Genomic DNA, 19,721 nt, shown 5'->3' on the forward strand with positions numbered 1-19,721 from the left:
TACGGTACAGCAGGAATTATATGTTTGTTTGTTTGTTAATTTAAATATTTTTTTCTCTTTGCACCCAGCCCCATGAAGTTAGTCTAAGAAAAAAAAAAAAGGTTTATCCCAGGACTAGTTGCCAAAAAATTGTAGTATGTTTTTTTTAGTCTCTGAGTGGTCCATATGATCATATTAAAAATCTAGAAAAATCCAAGTAGTGGGGCAGGTATTTTTTGGTGAATATCCAAAATGGCCGCCAGCACAGAGATCTACAGTTAGTAGGTGCAAATTTGCTCCAGGTGGTTAAAAAAAAACTTGTTAAAATGGTACAAAATGCATAAAGGGATGTTGTGCCACTTCTCTCCAAATAACTCAAATGCAGATATCCTCAACAATATGCAAAATGGCCGCCAAAACTAAAATGGTGTCTACAAATTACCAAATTTGATGTAAAATATAAAAAAAAAATAAGCTCAAAAGTACATTTATGGTCTTTTACCACTTTCTGTTGTAGCATTAGATTGGCCAGGACATAAACACTTAAATAAAATTATTTTAAAGGTGCTCTTTATCCAATTCATGCACCAAAATAAACTTGCCTGAGGTAAACGACATTATTTCCTACTTAAAATGTATTCCAAACCTGTCCCTACACTTAATTCAATGTCTTGAATCCATTTGAATCTTAGTTATAAATAACTGACCAGTCAATTAGAACCTAACTGCCTCACCAGGGATGACCTAGGTTTCACTTCAAACACAAGAAAATGACGTTGCGAGCAATTATGGCTTCGGGACAAGGCTCAGAAGATTATGATCATATGGTGTGCGCTTCAGATAAACTTCTTTATTTAAATGAAATATGGAGGTCTGCATCACCTGGAACTTGGATTACTTCAACTCCAGCACCTTCCAACTTCTCTCCAAGCAAATAAATGAACCTGTTTGTTTTCTTTGTTGATAAGAATTTTTTCTTTTCTACTCTGCAGCTTCGTCTCATCTGTGAAGACGATAGCTGTGCTCATACTGTTAATTGGATCTTACTAGTGGTGCAGAACCATAGCTCAGTAGAGGGGACATCCAAGATGATCCCTTTATAATGCTACACTATAGCTCTCCTATATCTCCCTGGTGTATAAGAGATTCAAACAGTCCAGTGTGTGAGGAAGGAGTGCCACACCATCTAAAATGTACTGGACTTCACCTTCACTCTCAAGCCCATCTGACAACATTGCCTGCTCTAATAATGTAGAAATAAACGTATAAATAGCAATGCTGTGCGTTCAACTAATAGTAGCTATGGAAATATAAAACATTTATTACATACAAGTATAAAGCCATCCACATGAAAGATGGATGAAACCGTTCAACTCAGAGGCGGATCCAGGATTATTCGGTAGGGGCGGGGGGGGGGGGGGGGTCCGCGTATGCGAAGTTAGCCTCCTTTTAAATGAATATACCGTTTTGGGTAAATACGAATATTGAAACTTTATTAAATCGCAAAAATATTTTTGACTTAAATGTTGATTTTATTATTAATGGGAATTAAGCTGCGATGTGCGGTGCATATGCTGTGTCCTTCATCTGTTGCGTTAGTCTGCATTTTGCTGTACCAGTACGTGCTGGGAATTTTAATAATCTGTGCGTACAATTTATAAAGGTCTGGTTACGTTCCTGGTATGATACTGGCGATAGTGTCTTTTCAATTTAATAGACGATGCTTGACCTCTGTGGAAATCACAGTGAAACATGAGATTTAAGGGGGCACTAGTAGAGCGAGAAATCAGCACTCCCATCACAGTTCTTACACTGCGCTGGTATAGAGATTGTAACACTAGACGTCATCATCACGCACTGCTGCCAAAACTGCTCTGCCCAAAATGGCCAACGTCGAGCAGAGTTTTATCGCTTTTTTCTCCAATCTTGTTCAGCCTACTGTTTTGATATTCGTGGTAGTGTTGTTGTTAAGTCTGTGGATTCTGTCGTCGAGGAATCCTCGGGTGAACTGGCCGCCCGGACCTCTCTGTTTCCCCGTGGTGGGGTGTCTCCCACAGATGATGATCAGCGGTAGGAGACGACAACCGACAGATCTTCTTCCATGGTATGATAAATATGGAGATATCATGCACGTCAAACTTGGTGAACAACACATGATAATGCTGGGTACTTATGAGCTAATCCAAGAGGCTTTCGTGAAGAACGCAACCACAGTCAGCGCTAGACCTACTTGGATATATCTTTTAAGATATATAGTCGGGAGGGACGGTAATGTAGTGATTTGAAAATTTCCAAATAGTATTGTCTATGCTAACAAATAGGCACATAGAAAATGCGCACAATAGCGAAGCAACTTTGTTTTAGTGAGTTGACATACTAGAAAGAGGCAAGAAAAAACGATATACTGGTCTTTTTCTAAAATATTTTGGCTCATTATCTGGGTCTTGTGGCATGTTTGAGTAGAATCCCGCAAGGGTTAATGTACCCATAGGATAAAAAATAAAATACAGACTACCAGCTGTCAAATTTAAAGTGAGCTTCCATTCAACTTGGTTAAATTTAATCTGCAGGGGCTGGAGTTATATTTAAATCCGGGCACGAATGGAAAGAGCTCAGGAGATTCACACTCTCGTCTCTTCGAGATCTCGGCCTCGGGAGAAAAAGTTTACAAGAGAGAATTCAGGATGAGGCAAGGTACTTGGTGCAAAACATTGAAAATGAAAATGGAAAGACTTTTTCTCCAAAGGAAAGGATTGGGAACGCCGTCAGCAACATTATTTCTACCATTGTGTTTGGAGCTAGGTAAGCGAAAACCTTTCTACATATTCGTAGTGTCCAGTCATTACATATGGATAAATACTGTTTTTACCTTTTATTGTATATGAACTCATTAGAGTGGGTTTGAATAAACTACTCGAAAAAGATGTTAAACCAGAGGCAAAAATTAAGGCTGAAAGGTAGTTGACGTTGGTTTATGTAAGCATAACTTTGATAGATATATTTATGGATAAAGAGAGTTCTGCCTTTCATTGTACAGACTTGACATTTTTTTCAGTTTCAAAGGTATACCTCGGTAAAAATGCGTTCTTTTTTCAAAAAACTCAAATCTCATATAAAATATCTGACTAAAGATGTGTTTAGTCAGGTGTGTCGCTACCAATTAACTGACTACTATGTCTGTTGTACTGTTGCATTGTGTTATATGCAGGAATTTAATTGGGCAGTGCTCCTTTGGGCCAGCCAAATCGTGCCTTAGGCGAAGCATGGTTCTGTTTAAAAAAGTATCCATATGTCGGTAACTGCTGGATCTAAGAATTTGAATTTTTGCATGCAAGCGGCCAGTTTTGCAGTGCGTAAAATGAGTTAAGCATTGTTTTACAAAATTGTTAATTTATGGCAAAATGGAGCGAAAAAGACAGGCATTGCTAGACAAATAATTGTGTCACACGGAATGGTCCGTACATTTTTATAGAGTTATGCCAAATCTGATGTACCTACACAGAGGTCACGCCCAATGTATCGAAATCTTAGCACTGGGATACAGGAATCACTGTCCTTCCGGATATTCTGCTGCAACTAAACAAAACCCACCCAGTCCGTTCAGAATGAGGGGTAAATTGTCACCAAAACGAGTTTTTCAAGGCTCTTAGGAAACACAAAACTGGTTACAGCAGGTGAAGATACCAGACAACCTCTGAAGAAGCCTCTGTAAACAGCAAAACAGCGTCGTCTGTATCTCTAATGAATTGGGGACAATGACCGTTTCTGGGTAGAAGGATGAGATTCCTGGTTCACACAGAGTGCTTTTAACAGAAACAAGGAAATGAGCAGCTACCTTGGTCATCAAAATCGCCATTTTTGAACCACATAGACAATATGTAAGTAGGTCATTGCTCGCCGATTCAACGACCTGTATGTCCTACAACAAAACTAATCCAAATTGAACACGTTTTGACCGTTGCCTGGAGTTTTATTTCAGATTAAACTCTAAAAACCTATCCCAGGGAATGCCTTGCCTCTAGAAAGCTCTGGTAGCGGCCAGATGAAGTCGGGCATAACAGCGACTGTTGCTGTGACATAAGGGTCCATGTGGGGCGTGTAACTCTTTTAAAGACGATAATTTGGAAAATATGGAGATCCAAAATATCGCTTCCAATAGTTGTCGTATGACTAAGAATAGGCAATGTATTTTTGTTTGCTTCACTGGTGAATTCAATTAATGAACTGAGGTCACAATGACATCAAAGAGATTAATTAAAGTTATTAAAACACGATTACTCAGCAAAACAGGAAATAAACTGATGAATTATGATTTGGGAAAAAATATTCCATATAAATGTCAAGTCTGTATATGAACACAAACGAGTGGATTTGCTTAAAATACTTTAAAACGATGTTAAACCTGGGGCAAAATGTAGGGCTGAAAGGTAGCTGACGGCAACCATAATATTGATAGATTTTTTGCAGGAGGCATTCCAAAGTACGAGAAACCATCGAGCAATTATGTACTTTTATTTTAAACAAATTACTCCACCGTGTTGAAATGTCTCAATAATTTTATGTATATTATCTTGATAATTCAAATAGCTACAGTTCAGTTATACTTTGTATTTGAAAAGTGACCTTTTGCTCAAAATAATTTCAGATATGACTATAGAGAGACCCCAGAAATGCTGTCGGTTTTAGAACAATCTTTGAGAATTGGCCAGGGATCACTGACCCTAACTGACTTGGCGCGTTTCTTTTTACCGGTATAAAATTGAATGATTTGTTACATTTATCTTTGTAAAGGTTTTAATTTTAATATTTATATTGTCACAAAATGTAACATTTTGTCGTTGGAAGTTATTTTGTTTCAACTTTCATTCACGATTTGAGCATTGTAATTATATTAAAAATTTATATAAAAAAGTTAATTTTGCTTAGATTAATCTCTTCCAGCTAGAAAAGATATTGGCTCTTAGTGACAAGCTTTATAGTTTGATACGACAAGAAGTCGAAAGACACCGCCAGTCCTTTGATCCAACTGACATCCGGGACTTTGTTGACCTCTTCATAAAGGTCATCCAAGATGGACATGATCCCGAGGTCTACACAGGTCTGTGTCAAAGAACCTGAACATCCAACCATCGCTTATTTTAATTTAAGAGACGATTGTTAAAACACTTGGGCGAAATAACCCGATCAACTAATCGATAAGTAGCAGTCACCTAGCTACTTTAATTGTGTATATGAATACACGAGTACAATCAGACATACACATCCGAGCACGTGGTTTAGTTAATTTGGTCGTGAGTAAGAGTTCACGTACACCCACCCCGACCGCCTTAAAATATTCAATTGATATGAATTTCAGAATGGAACGTATTCCGCATCATCGTTGATCTATATTTTGCTGGAACGGAAACAACAGCTAATACTTTGAGATGGTCCCTGATTCATATGGTAAATCATCCGGACGTTCAGAAGAGGGTGCAGCGGGAAATTGATCAGGTGACAACGTAAACAACGTAACGACGTAAAAATGAGAGCGAGATTACCAGTAGAGGAGTTGTCTTACTATTATATTATGCAACTGAGAAAATTCTATCCAAGCAATAAATCATGATACCAGCGAAGGTACGATCTACCGGGTATAGTTATTTTTGATAAATATATTTATTTTAAGGTCATAGGTCAAGGTCGTGTCGCCAATATGGAGGACAAGGCCAGGATGCCGTTCACGGAAGCAACCATACTGGAGGTCCTTCGTATGTCCCCTGTTGGTCAGTAAATTTTGCCATTTCACCAAAATAATAAAAAAAATATTCATTACGAAGACAGTGCATTACTAAGAAACGTGTTTGTAATAAAAATCTTGTTTGAAAAAGTACAGTTATTCGCATAATTAAGAAATTTAAGCATACTCAATGAGCCGAGTGCGTCTGGTGCCTTTGTGATAAAAGAAAACTTTCCTGGTATTTCACCTGCAAAAGATCCATTATTCGTTTGTTTAAGTTAAAACATCTATTTTCTTCCATGCCATCAGCCCCGCTTGGAGTTCCCCATGCCACCAGTGAAACTACAATTTTGGCGGGATACACCATTCCCAAGGACACCATGATAGTGGCAGATTTCTACCGTATTCTTCACGATGAAAATAACTTCCAAGATCCTTACAAGTTCAAACCAGAAAGATGGCTGGATGGCGACGCTAAAGTGACCAAGTCGGACAAAATGATACCATTTTCCATCGGTACGTTGCTTTACGTTAGACCTAGTATACCGCACATCAGCAACGATGTTGAAATCACTCAAGAATTGTGTAGATGTGCTGCCAAAGTGCACATGTATAGTTGTAGCAGTCAGAGACCGAAATATGATGAGCAAGTCAAGCCCTGTTGAGGGGGGATGCAAGGGGTCGAAGTAATCCCCAAAGTCCGGTGTCATTCTTGAAATAAATTAGTTTCATTTCATTCGAAGCATTCACGTTGTCTACCTACACCAAGTAGAACTAGTGTAAAAAAAGTTAAGGTAAAAGTATGAAATGCTTATATAATTTTACTTTATTTAATCATTTTACTTTATTTATTTATTTATTTATTTATTTATTTATTTATTTCAGGACCCCGCGTTTGCCTGGGAAAGGGACTGGCTGAAATGGAATTATTCATTTTCTTGACCACGTTGCTTCAGAATTTTACCTTCAAGATACCAGATGGCGAGAAACCACCCGATGGAGTGGAAGGTTCCTACGCTGACACTTTTGCACCACACGTCTATAACGTGTGCGCCGTTAGACGTTAGAAAGTGTGCGCCGTTAGACGTTAGAAAGTGTGCGCCGTTAGACGTTAGATTGAAGACGCACAGCTCAAACATGCATGCAAAACAGCATTCATTATATTTAAAGATGCATATTGAGGCAGTACTTATTATATAATTTGCCTCTTGATTTCTTCCCTTGTGATGTGAACACTGAATTGAGTGTATACGTTGATAACACTATGCATATTGGCTTGCAGTCAGAAGGCCATATTCTATACCTACTTTTTAAAACAGACTTTCGAAAAGACTGTCATTTATCGTTTCCATTCTTATGTAGGGCATCTGGAGGAATTTTTAAATGCTGTCTCGTTCCTATCACTATTCTCTTAAAGTAAGGGTACACCCCTAATTGTTGGACTTTGCCAAGGTTTCTTTAAATGTGGTTTATTTTATCTACCTGCGTTACCTATTCATATCAGACCTTCGGAATTGAACCGCAAGTCAACCTTATGAATCGGCAATTTTCAATCTTTATCGTCAAACAAGGTAATGATAATACTAGTATCAAATATTGTAGTTAATAGGTTTTGAGTGCATGAAAGAAGAAAGTGAGGGGTAAATAGGAAGAAGTGAATAGCATTGTATTGTAGATTGTAAGTTGCATTTCTTAAGTTTAATTTAAAAAAATTATAATAATATCAAACATTAGCAATTTTCATTATTATTACATTTTCTATGTTGAAAGTAAGCTGTAGTAACACTACAGGGGCGGATCCAGGATTATTTGAAGGGGGGTCCGCGGATGGGAAGCCGACCCTCCCTCTCCACCCCCACCCCCTTTGGCGTGGGGCCAGGGGCCCGCTGAAGGTCCTTGAAAATTTTTGATGTTTTAGAGGACGAACGGTGCCATTTGGTTTAGAAGTATGATTCAGCTATTCAAAATTCTAATTTCAAGAGGTGTGAATTTTTTGGGAAATGGAAAGGGGGGGGGTTAGGCCCCCCTAACCCTCCCTCTAAATCCGCCACTGCAGTGTTTTTATTTTCAGTGGTAGAAATGTTTGTCAAGTCAGTAGGCTATCATGGACCGACAGACCTTCTTTCTCGATGTTACAGTGATCGATTTCTTTAATAAAATCAAACTTATTCTGTATTTTTGTTTTTTTAAATCCTTAATTTTATTATCAGGTTGAAGGTGATAACTGTTTTATTAACTGTGGAACCCAAAACTAGATATCTGTATGAAATTTCGTGGTTTTCTCTCTTCGTTTCCACCATAAATTTGCGGAATAAGGGCAAATATCTCCACATAAGTCAACAGTAGACTTCACTGTTTGTTCCCTGCGAGGAAGTGCCTGGCATGAGCACTACTCTCTACCAGGACTGCAGTTATTCTTCTGTGGACATTTTGCTGAGGCGTCACCGTACAGAGATTGCCTATCTATTTAACCAGAGATATATCTGTGAATATGTAATGAAAAATCAATCCGTTGCCCTGATAGAGGGTACATGAGCATATAGTTGGGGCCGTTAAGACCAGCTGCGCTGCCGAGGATGCAACCGAAGGCAGCCACCGACCTCCCGCTTTAGATGTCCCCTCTATTTTTTTCCGTTTCCCCAACTTCATCAAATCTAGTTAACAGAGTGATCAATCTAACTTGTGGCACGTATAGACCTAAATTTGCCAGGCCAGGTGCTTAGGCCTCATTGAACTATTTTAATTAAATTAAAACAACTTACGCAATTTCAAAATTATTTCAGGTTTTGCGGTAAGCGTAATTTTAAATCGTGTATGTACCTGTATGCGTGGCGAATAACTCTCACGTGACTAAGGAAACTCGAAAATCTATGCATTTGAACTCTTATTTGCGTTTTTTATATGCTCTATACCGTATGGACTAAAGATGTATTCATAGATAACTGTGAAACAGCGGCCAGTTAGCGAATTAATTACGTTAAGAGAGATTCAGATCTTTATATCACTTCTCACCTCCTCAAGTTGCACACTTCTGAAAGGGGCAACCAGCCTCGCCGGTGACAGAGCTGGGCATAAGGTAAGATTAAAGGGATAATAACTCTTCGTTTTGGCCAAAAAATGAATTTTCCTGGAGTAAACAACAATTTTCCCATACTTACCAATGGTTAATGAATCCATTTTTACATTCAAAGTTAGTCCCTGTTTTTTTTCTAAAAAGTTTGTTTTTTTTGTTAAAATCTCTTAAGAGATTATAACAGAGTATAGCCATCAATGGAGGTCACGTGGTCTAAAGACAAGCTCAGATATCAGAATAATAGCTATAACTGCTGTTTTTGTCGTAAAACAGAATATATTATATTTCTTTGAGTTATTCACAATTTTTTTATTGTGAAATATAGATTTCATACGAAGAGTTATTATCCCTTTAATCTGCAAGTCTACAAGTAACGCAGCCCTGAAGTCACACACCGCTGTGACAGGAATTCTAGTCCCAGGAACAGTAGTCCTGGATCCCATATGGTTATTTAATAACGTCAGGATGTCATTTTTTTTAGTAAAAAGTATCCAGTCAGTGTATGGCGGCGAATGTTACCTGTGCACAGTAATGGGAAACGTACGACTGCATCTAGAAGACTGTCACTCTCGTAATATCGTCATTAAAGGAAAACAAAAACAGTGACAGAGATGAATGGTGGTTGTCCTTCAGAATACTTGTCCAACTATTGATTTACGTATCAAAGCACACAAAGTAGGTGTTTAATACGTGAATATCAATCTTTGAAAAATGTACTCTTTTTGCTAGGTCTGGAAGTTAATGAGCAACGCGGGCACGTGCTGTAAATGCGCTATTCACCGATGCCGTCTCATAGATGAGGCTGAGCTGTTAGATTGAGCTTTCATTATTTACCTGTAAGATAAGCATACCTGATGTAAACGAGCTATGGTCTAATTTGGTAGATGCTGAAAACCATAAGTTTAAACCTTTAGCTGTAGTCTCTGCCAGTATTCCAATCGTTGACACTGATACAATATTGTGTTTTTGCACAAACTGGAGTCAAGAATCGCGCCAGGTAGCAAGCCCGCATTTGTAAATCGTAAAGTTCAAACTAGCCCCGTTTTGAACTACAGGTATGAATATTATTCAGAGGTATAGATTTCACTGTTATTTTAAAAAAAGGGGGAAAATCACATTTACATAAAATTTAAGATTAACATGAAGATCGAATTGAGTTCGAAACAAAACACATGCATTGAAAATTTAGTTAAAGTACATGTAATAGGAATAAAGTGTTTAGGATTCGCTCAGGCTTGTATTTTGGTATTTTAGTTGGATTGGTTAAAAGTTATTTCAGCTAGTCATTTTTTTGTCTCGACGAAAGGTGTACATATATAGTTACATTCGTCACTTTTCTTCCGTGACAAGGTTTGCTTTTACCAGGACATCAACATACGGTACGACAAGAATTATAATTCTGAGTGTCCTCCAACTTAGATGTTACAGTCACAATACTAAAAGTGCTATTATGATAAAAATGAGACATATCAATAAAATTAAAGTTGCTTTTAAACAATAAAAGCTTGCTAAATGCGAACAACGCACCATGTATCAAGCAGTTTTTATTCGTATAGATCCCAGTATTCTCATTGGCAATATTTAATCTTTAAACTTAAAATTATTAATATTGTATTATGATTATTAATAAGCTATTAATCTTTTATTTTATAACTAAGTTTTAATTTGTCATTTTAAATATTTATTAATTCTAATATTTATTTATTTTAAATTGTAATTTTACAGCTCTTTAATTAAAAACAATTACACGGTACAATGAAATTTTAATGGAATCCGCCATGTAAGAATAAATGATTAATTATCATTACTATTATCATAACGTAAATGTAAAATCACAAGCAGGGTCTCAACCGCATTTTGACTTTGAGTTCGAAATTATTGCATAGATGATAGGCATAAGCAGTTGTAAAGCAGCCCTTTAAAGTGGCGTGTAAAATGTTTTGTCAGAAGAAAATAAACAATAAACAAGTGTATAGCACAATAAACGGCGCTTTCTCGTTTTGGCCCGTTTTTTTCATTTTAACGTCTCACGGCGCACACGTTGTAGCTGTATGGTGTGAAAGTGGACGCGTTAAAACCCTCCACTCCATCGGGTGGTTTCTCGCCCTCTGGTACCTTGAAGGTAAAATTCTGAAGCAACGTGGTGAAGAAAATGAACGATTCCATTTCAGCCAGACCCTTGCCCAGGCAAACACGGGGTCCTGAAATACACATATACTGTGTAAAATTTGGTAAACAGTATATGCAAAGCTTACTTTTACATGAACTTTTCCATACTAGATATAATAATAATAATAAAATTAATAATAATAATAACCTGCAACACATGTTCACTGGGGCAGTCTCAGGGTGACGGAAGATGTCCGAAGTGTAGCTTTCAATGCATGTCTAGATTTTTTTACGTCAAAAATAAGTGTACTTGATGGGATGCTTAACAACTGTACACGTTATTTCAACAACTGAATTTCTAATGAAAAATACCGCACATGTACCTATGGAAAACGGTATCAGTTTGTCCGACTTGATCACTTTACCATCATCATCCAGCCATCTTTCTGGTTTAAACTTGTAAGGATCCTCGAAGTTATTCTTATCGTGGAGAACCCGGTACAAATCTCCCAGTATTATGGTGCCCTTGGGAATGGTGTATCCGGCCAAGTTGGTTGTTTCACTGGTGGCATGGGGCGCACCCAGCGGAGCTGATGACATGTAAGAAAAAAAGATATTTCATATCAAACTGGTTTAATTGACACAGAGGGAGGGACGGGCAGAGTGAGAAAGGTATACAGAATTTACATTTAATATGGAATGTTTTATTTTAAAAGGTATGTGTAGGTAAAATGTGTTATTTATATTTAAAACGTGTCTCCAACGAAATATGTAACTAGAGAAATGTGTAGTCAGGTGTGTGGGTACCAATTAACCAAATAAAGCCAACCTAACTACTAACAGGCCTACCCAACTACCAGACTCGGCACATAAGGATCCTGAATTAATCGGTATATCGGACCACACTACCCGTTTTAAAGGTGTGTGTCAGATCGCATTTCGTAGTATCATACCCCAGAACAAATTTTGTAGGAAGACCGCGGGCTCATCCTGTCGGTGTTCTGACTGGTACTCCGATATGCGATCTGACACACACTTTGAAAACGGGTAGTGTGGTCCGATATACCGGTTAATTCAGGATCCTTATGTGCCGAGTCTGGTAGTTGGGACTAAGGTACAGAGGTACTAAGGTTCCCTGTGCCTGTACCCCTGTACGTGTTTCACGTCAGGCATTAACTTTAAATCAGGAAATGTCCCATGAAATAGGACAATCTCGCATAACTTTTCTTGTCATTCCATTTTAAATCACACACAAAACTTGGTTGTTGTTGTTGTTGTTGTTATATTATTGATGAATCGATCAGTTTATTGGTAGTTATTTTCAAATTTAAGGAATACAATGTGAGTTTAACTTAAAATAAAATTTACTGACCAACGGGGGACATACGAAAGACCTCCAAGATGGTTGCTTCAGTGAACGGCATCCTGGCCTTGTCCTCCATCTTGGCAACACGACCTTGACCTATGACCTTAAATTAAACACATTAAATCTTATCGACCAGTAAATATAAAATCGATAAGAACCACGTACATTTTGTTACATTGTGTATTTTTACAAGCACAGAATTGTTGCGATAAAAAGAAAAAATCTCACTCTCTCTCTCGTACTCAGTTCTACCTGTACATCGTTACCTGATCAATTTCCTGCTGCACCTTCTTCTGAACGTCCGGCCGTTTCATTAAATGAACCAGGGACCATCTCAAGGTATTTGCTGTTGTGTCAGTTCCAGCCAAATACAGATCAACAATGATACGGAATACGTTCCATTCTGAAAGTTATGATTGAATTTGATTATGATTGCATAATTGAATTTGTTTCGTATTCATTTACAGCTGCATTAGTGAAACCACGTGCTCGCCTGTTTGCACGCTTGTACATCTATATACGATCAGTCGACCATAACTGGTGTAACGTGACAGAGAGTTCCTCATGATAGAGAGTCCACTTTCCATTCATTTGTACAGGTGAGCCTCGCCCTAGATTTTGGCCCACTTAGGTCAGGCTAACCCTAACTATTATAACTACATGGAGGGCGGACTTTCTATTACACAGACCCTCAGTTTCGTTACACAGGTCGTACCGGTACGATGATCTGTCACAGATGGTCGGAAACTATAGATTAGTTATCGGGTGATACGTGGTGTGCAAAACGGTTTGAAGAAAAATAACAATCCCGTTACAGGCCCGTAGCCAGCAATTTCAGAGGGGGGGGGTCGTTTTCTGAAAAAGTGGTTCTTTTATCATAAAATCCTCAAGTACGTAGATCAAATTTTACCCAGAGTGGACCTTTTCCCAGCAAAAAGGGTGGTTCTTTCGTACCCCCCGAACCCCCCTGGCTACGGGCCTGCGTTATTACATCTCACCAAAGCCGTGAACGGGCCCTTTGCCTGTGATATACTGTACCTGTGTAGATCTCGGGATCTTGCTTCTCTTGGGTGACCTTTATGAAGAGGTCAATAAAGTCCCGGATGTCAGTTGGATCAAAAGACTGGCGGTGTCGTTCGACTTCTTGTCGTATCAAACTATATAGCTTGTCAATGAGAGCCATTATCTTCTTTATCTATTATAGAAATCTATATTTTGTGGGTTCCAAAACATTCTTATGGTATATGAAATACATTTCTAACGAATTAAATGAATTGATATACATTTGCAAATAAATCAACTAATAACGACAAAATGTAACACGAGAAAATTATTAGGAAATAAATGTACTTTGTAATAAGTGGTGAAGAAATTAATTTTACCGGCAACAAGAAACGCGCCATGTTGGTAAAGAACAGAGGCCCTTGGCCAATTCTCATGGCTTGCTCCAAAACTGGCAGCATTTCTGGGGTGTCATTATAGTCATATCTGAAATAGTTTCAACCAAAATGTTTCAACCAAAATGTTGAAGAAAGAAGTTGTCGACGGGTAACCATCGCCACACTGTCACATTGTCAAGAGGAGCTCGCCCATTGGGCCCACCCCATGCATGTTGTGCTGCGCCCAGGGCAGTGAATATTGAAAATAAAATAAAATAAAATAAAATAAAATAAACATAAGAAAACAACATTTTAATGTTGAAACATAAAAAATCTGTCTTCAGGCGTGACTATTCAATAGTATTGAATTCATAATCATTGATGTGAATAAATAATCCACTGCCATGCTCAGCCCAGCTACCAGTCGCTTAAAAATCGAAAGAAAGTAAATTCATCTCAAGGGACAGGTCAAAGTAAAATACCATAGCGCTCATTCTAAAGAGCTCATGCACACCATCGAAGAGACCCCCTAGTCATTTTCATTGATGCATTCACTTATAACTTAATTAAGGGCCAAGCTCTAAGTTTCAGCTGACTTATATCAGTGGTTGAAATAGTCTTATAATTTTGAATGTTCTGTTAAATTGTAGATTCCATGTAAACGTTTGTCAACTAATTTTTTATGGTCGGTTAGCCTAAAATTTGTAACGTCAAGTCTCTTTCTACTCTTGGACAAACAAAATACGTATTTTGTGCCCAAGTTCTACTCTTTCCGGAATGTCATTTACTGCATTTTTAATAAAGGCTAGTCAATAAAAACACCTCAATTACCTAGCTCCAAACACAATGATTGAAATAATGTTGCTGACAGCTTTTCCAATCCTGTCTATGGGAGAGAAAGCCTTTCCCATTTCATCTTCAATGTTTTGCACCAAGTATCGAGCCTCGTCCTGAATTCTTTCTTCTAAACTTCTTCTCCCGAGGCCGAGATCTCGAAGAGACGAGAGCGTGAATCTCCTCAGCTCTTTCCATTCGTGCCCGGATTTAAATATAACTCCAGCCCCTGCAGTTAAATCATTGAGTTAAAGACAAATATTAATAACAAACGTCATAATATCCTAAATATCCTAATATCTTCCATATACACAAATAAAATTCTTTAAAACGTATGTCTTTTCTTTATGGAGCGGCCCAATTAATATTAAACTACCATAACTGGGTCTTTTTCCCTGCTTTCATCTTATCCCATCATTACCGTTGTTCCTTCTAATGCTTTCTAACAGTAATGGCGTACACATAGATACCAGTAGGTCCAGAGCAATGGGGGGGGGGGGGGGGGGGGGGGGGGGAGAGAGACACAAAAGGGAGAGAGAAAGAGATGGGGAGAGAGAGAGAGAGAGAAATGACCGTGCGTAGACACTATACATTTTGTACAGATGTTTTGTGGGCCCTTTTCTTTAATGACCCTAGTAAAGCAGTCAGAATTAATACTCTAAATAGTGAAAAACTGTGTCAGTTATCTTTGTGTCAAACCCAAGTTTATATAACCTACATTTATAAGATAACAGCGCCAGGGCTCACTTATATTCCCAACGAACTCCAAAATATGAAATCGATTCGGATCCAAGGGGAAGAGCCTCTCCTTATCCCTCTCTTCTCCCTTCTTTTGTCTTTGTTTACTTCACCCCCCCCCCCCCCCACACACACACACACACGCACGCGCGCTCGCGATAAGCACAATCCTGGATATACCACAGTGCACACATAAAGAGGTACGTGCATTCGTAAATTTTCAAATCTTGTAATTACCGTCTTTTCCAACTATTCGTTTTATGAAATATATCCAGGTAGGTCTAGCACTGACTGTAGCTGCATTCTTCACGAAAGCCTCTTGGATCAGCTCATAAGTTCCCAGCATTATCATGTGTTGTTCACCAAATTTGACGTGTATGATATCTCCATATGTATCATACCATGGAAGAAGATCCGTAGGTTGTCTTCTCCTACCGCTGATCATCATCTGTGGGAGACTTCCCACCACGGGGAAACAGACAGGTCCGGGCGGCCAGTTCACCCGAGGATTCCTCGACGACAGCATCCACAGACTTAACAACAACACTACCACGAATATCAAAACAGTAGGCTGAACAAGACTGGAGAAAAAAGCGATAAGACTCTGATCGACGTTGGCCATTTTGAACAGAGCAGGTTTGGCAGTAGTGCGTGATGATGACGTCTAGTGTTACAATCTCTATGCAAGCGTAAGGTCCAGGATGGGAGTGCTGATTTATCGCTCTACTAGTGCCCCCTTAAATCTCATGTTTCACTGTGATTTCCACAGAGGTCAAGCGTCGTCTATTCAATTGAAAAGACACCACCACCAATAGTGGGAAGGTACAGGTAGGTAGAATAGCCAAAGGCTTTACTCAGGCTGCGTTGAATGATCAAAGTCATTTAGTCACTTAACTCAGGAACAGTTCGTTGGTGTTATCAAATTAATCTATCAACGGTGTCTAAGTAATCAAACACTGGTAGGACAGGGGTCTTACTTGATCACAGACAGTTACCTGTAGTTGTCACATTTACAATTATTTTTGTTTTAAACAATATTTGATAACAAATCATTTTTTCTTTCAGTATGCAAGTCCAGTGAGGTTTGGCAACATGTTGTCTTTGTACTATAATAAAAATATTTTACTTTGAATTTTACAGAAAATGCCAGGTGTGACCTATACACCAGAGTGGATAGTAATTATACCATTTCTGAGGTTAAATTATTTAGTTACTTCGTTTTTTTGTCCTCTCTTTATCAGATACACCAAGAATATTTGGCATCCACCTACATGTAGTCGTTACGAGTTTCTCAAGAAGGGAAAAAAATGACATGATGAGATCGTTCAATGCGGCATGGCTGCAACAGTTTAACTGGCTTGCATATTATTAAAAAAAAAGATGGAGCATACTGTTTTCTCATGTTTTGTTTGGTGCCCAGGTTGGAAGGGACACCCACAAGCTGGACAGGCTAATGTCAAATTCCCTCACTACATGGACTTCTGCACTTAGGAAGTTGAAAGAACATGACACAAAATCTGAGGTTCACTAATCTGCCATGGCAACATTCAAGCCTGTATAGCCAGCACTTTCAAAGGTGAGTTCTTTATCTGAAAAAGTGGACCTTTTTCCATAAAAAATGTCATGTACCTTGATCAAATTTTACCCAGAGCGGACTTTTTTTCCAGCAAAAGGGGCGGTAATTTCGCCCCCCCCCCCCAGCCCCTGGCTACAAGTCTGTACCAGTCACCCAGCAGCTGGGCCATGCATTGGCAAAGAAATTAGCAGAAAACAGGGCAAAATTTGCGTATATTGTTAAGACAATTTTGCTGTGTGGTAGACATAATTTGGCACCGAGAGGGCATCGAAACAACAGTTCTTTCAGCAACACATGGAACTTTCAAAAGTTAAGCGAGTTTAGAGTGGATGCTGGTGATGCCATTTAGGGGGGACATTGCCAGGATGCACCAAAGAATGCTACGTGTAGGAGTAAGACTGTTCAAAAAGAGCTCATAGACTGCTGCAGGAAAATTGTCGCTAATTAGATTGCAGAGAAAGTGAAGAAGGCTTTTTTCACAATCATGGCAGAACGAGCAACAGATTGCAGTAACAAGGAGCAGTTACCACTTGCCCTTCGGAACTACGGTGAGTCAGTTTGGAAGGTACGTGAAGACTTCATCGGCCACCAGCGGTGTTGAGAGGGCATATGAGGAGCAGCAACTGCCAAGCTCATACAGATCACAGTGTCAGATCTTGGTTTCAGCATGGACAAGTTCGGATAAGCTGCAGTAAGCTGCTGGATATTCTTGGCTTTTACTGGGAAAATTCAATATTGTAAAAAGCTTTTTATGAATAAAAAAATAGCAGTGAATATATTTGAGACAAAAAATTCTATGTCAAGTTTGCTTTCTCTCATACTTATGGTCAATTTTAAATTGTTTTTTTTTTTTTTTTGGCATTGAAATAAAATGGGGTGTGCGTTAGAAATTAACAATTAGCTGCTTGTATTTCACCAAAGTTTATGACAATGTATTTTTCAAAGGACAGTGTTACGATGGGACAGGGAACATAACTCGCAAGGTGAATGGCGCGCTGCAGCAAGAATCAAAGCAGAATGCCGAAAGGCAGTACACATCCACTGCCTGAGCTATCTAATCAGCTGAACCCGTGGGTGATGAAGGCATGTGCAATCCAGAGCTTGTGAAAGGCAGCGACATCGAGAGAATACTCCAACGACCGCGACAGAGGAATTCTTCCACAGGAGACACCTCGCCATTCCACTAGTGGACAATTTTATACTTGGATTTACAGATATGTGCATTGTGCAGTGCTAATGCTATATTAGTAACCCTTTTATTAATTATATATTGAATTGAACTACAATCATATATTATTTTGATCCCTATTTGTCACTGTTTTATATTGTAGAGTTGTCGTTGCCGTAACATACAAGGAGATGCCTTGAAACAAAACAAAAATAAATAATGCAATTAAAATCTCAATATTAATTCCAAATGTGATTATATGCCCAATAAGTTAATTATCTCAGCTGGTTCCCATAAAGAATTTCACTGATTTAGTTTTTTACATACAGGTATTTTATGATTTCAGATGGTAAGAAACTTCCTGGGGTGACCTCAGAATTCTTAAACTATTCTTCAAATATTCACACAAAAAGCTAAGCATCCTAGACGCATCTGTGGAAGAAATGTTGCCTGAATCAAAGATTAGCAAACTGAAGGCCCAGTGTAAAACTAGGTATTTATAAGACGATGATCGAGGCAAATGCATTTACTGTCAATGTTAGTTCTCATATTTCAAGTATACCAAACGTGTGTAAGATTATTTTACATGTGATTGTAAATCACTTTGTTAAACATCTTTCATTTTCATAACATTTAATAAATATCTAGCCATAGTGTAACATTTTAATTTTTTCTGACTGAATTCAACTAAAAGGATAGTTTTCAAGTTTTTTGTCAAAAGTTAACTGGATCTTGGACACTCTTTTTAAGGATGAATTATCATAGCGCCTTTCTGATGTAAAAGTTTAATTATCGGAAGGTAACTTGAACGACAGGATTCCCTACTCAGTCTCCATGACTTGTACACGCCGGTGGTGGATGCCCCAGATTCCATTAGAAGCGAGCCCCTCAGTAGCTGCGACACAGTCACAAAGACAACCAGCCTGGCCAATGCCATTACACCAAGTGATTTTATTTTCTCTTTGGTATTGTGCAAAGACGTTCTCCAATACACAAGAGAACTTGCCACCAAAACTGCAGGAGAAAGAGAGGAAGAGGTGCATCAGGCGTTTACCAATGCCCACGTTATGGTCACTACACTGGGAGAATGTGGACAAACTGAGGTCAGAGCTGTTGAAGAAAGCAGAAACATTTGCTGTGAAAGTAGACGGGTGCTAACCAAGCCAAGTCATTGTGAAAGGCACGACAGAGGAATACTTCTACAGTAGACACCTCATCATTCCACTTGTGGACAATTTCATATTTGGATTTACAACCAGGTAGCATATGTGGCATTTGTAGGGCCAAGTTGGGAAGCAGTCATTCTCAAAATTTTGATCTACTTTGATCATTTGCCTCATCCTGATTCTCTGCCTGCATGTCTAGATGGAATTGTGGAGGACATTCTGGACATCATACCATTCTCACGCACCAGCCAGTGTTAGTCAAAGCCTTCAGTTAGTGGACTCTGACACATTCCCAAACTTCGCCATTTATAAAGACTGCAAGCGATTTACCGTCAACAACCTGTGAGCGTGAGTGATCAGTATCTGCCTTCCTAAAATCAATTAGTCAAATCTGCGCTCCTGGATGGCCCAGAATAGACTCAATGGACTGGTCCTACTGCATGTTCACTACAACATTGACATTGAGACTTGTAAATATTTTTCAGGACTGACTGTACCAAGTGAATGTTGAGACTGTACTGTAGTTTGTACCTTGTATCCTGAATTACACGTGGATTTTTCATCTGGCTTTACTTTACTATGTAATATATGTTATGGAAATGTTGACCTCAGAA

General features: G+C 38.6%; 2 protein-coding genes across 2 annotated transcripts; one reads left to right on the top strand and one right to left on the bottom strand.

Annotated features, from left to right (window-relative positions):
* The first annotated feature begins 1,816 nt into the window (after positions 1 to 1,816).
* Positions 1,817 to 7,311, top strand: LOC106163202 (cytochrome P450 2J4-like). Its single transcript, XM_086995810.1, has 8 exons — positions 1,817 to 2,247; positions 2,550 to 2,781; positions 4,625 to 4,730; positions 4,921 to 5,077; positions 5,336 to 5,472; positions 5,648 to 5,744; positions 6,008 to 6,214; positions 6,584 to 7,311. The coding sequence occupies exons 1-8, from the start codon at positions 1,863 to 1,865 to the stop codon at positions 6,763 to 6,765; spliced, it is 1,503 nt and encodes a 500-aa protein (XP_086851936.1). The 5' UTR covers positions 1,817 to 1,862; the 3' UTR covers positions 6,766 to 7,311.
* A 2,948-nt stretch (positions 7,312 to 10,259) lies between these two features.
* Positions 10,260 to 16,006, bottom strand: LOC106159152 (cytochrome P450 2J6-like). The gene is made up of 8 exons (XM_086995811.1): positions 15,435 to 16,006; positions 14,457 to 14,688; positions 13,629 to 13,734; positions 13,285 to 13,441; positions 12,513 to 12,649; positions 12,253 to 12,349; positions 11,264 to 11,470; positions 10,260 to 10,972 (listed from the first exon to the last, which is right to left on the bottom strand). Exons 1-8 carry the CDS (start codon positions 15,817 to 15,819, stop codon positions 10,791 to 10,793), a joined length of 1,503 nt encoding a protein of 500 aa, XP_086851937.1. The 5' UTR covers positions 15,820 to 16,006; the 3' UTR covers positions 10,260 to 10,790.
* Between the last annotated feature and the right edge of the window lie 3,715 nt (positions 16,007 to 19,721).

The sequence above is a fragment of the Lingula anatina genome, chromosome 9 (assembly GCF_051362555.1).
Source record: "Lingula anatina isolate TDL-2025a chromosome 9, LinAna3.0, whole genome shotgun sequence".
Taxonomy (NCBI): Eukaryota; Metazoa; Brachiopoda; class Lingulata; order Lingulida; family Lingulidae; genus Lingula; species Lingula anatina.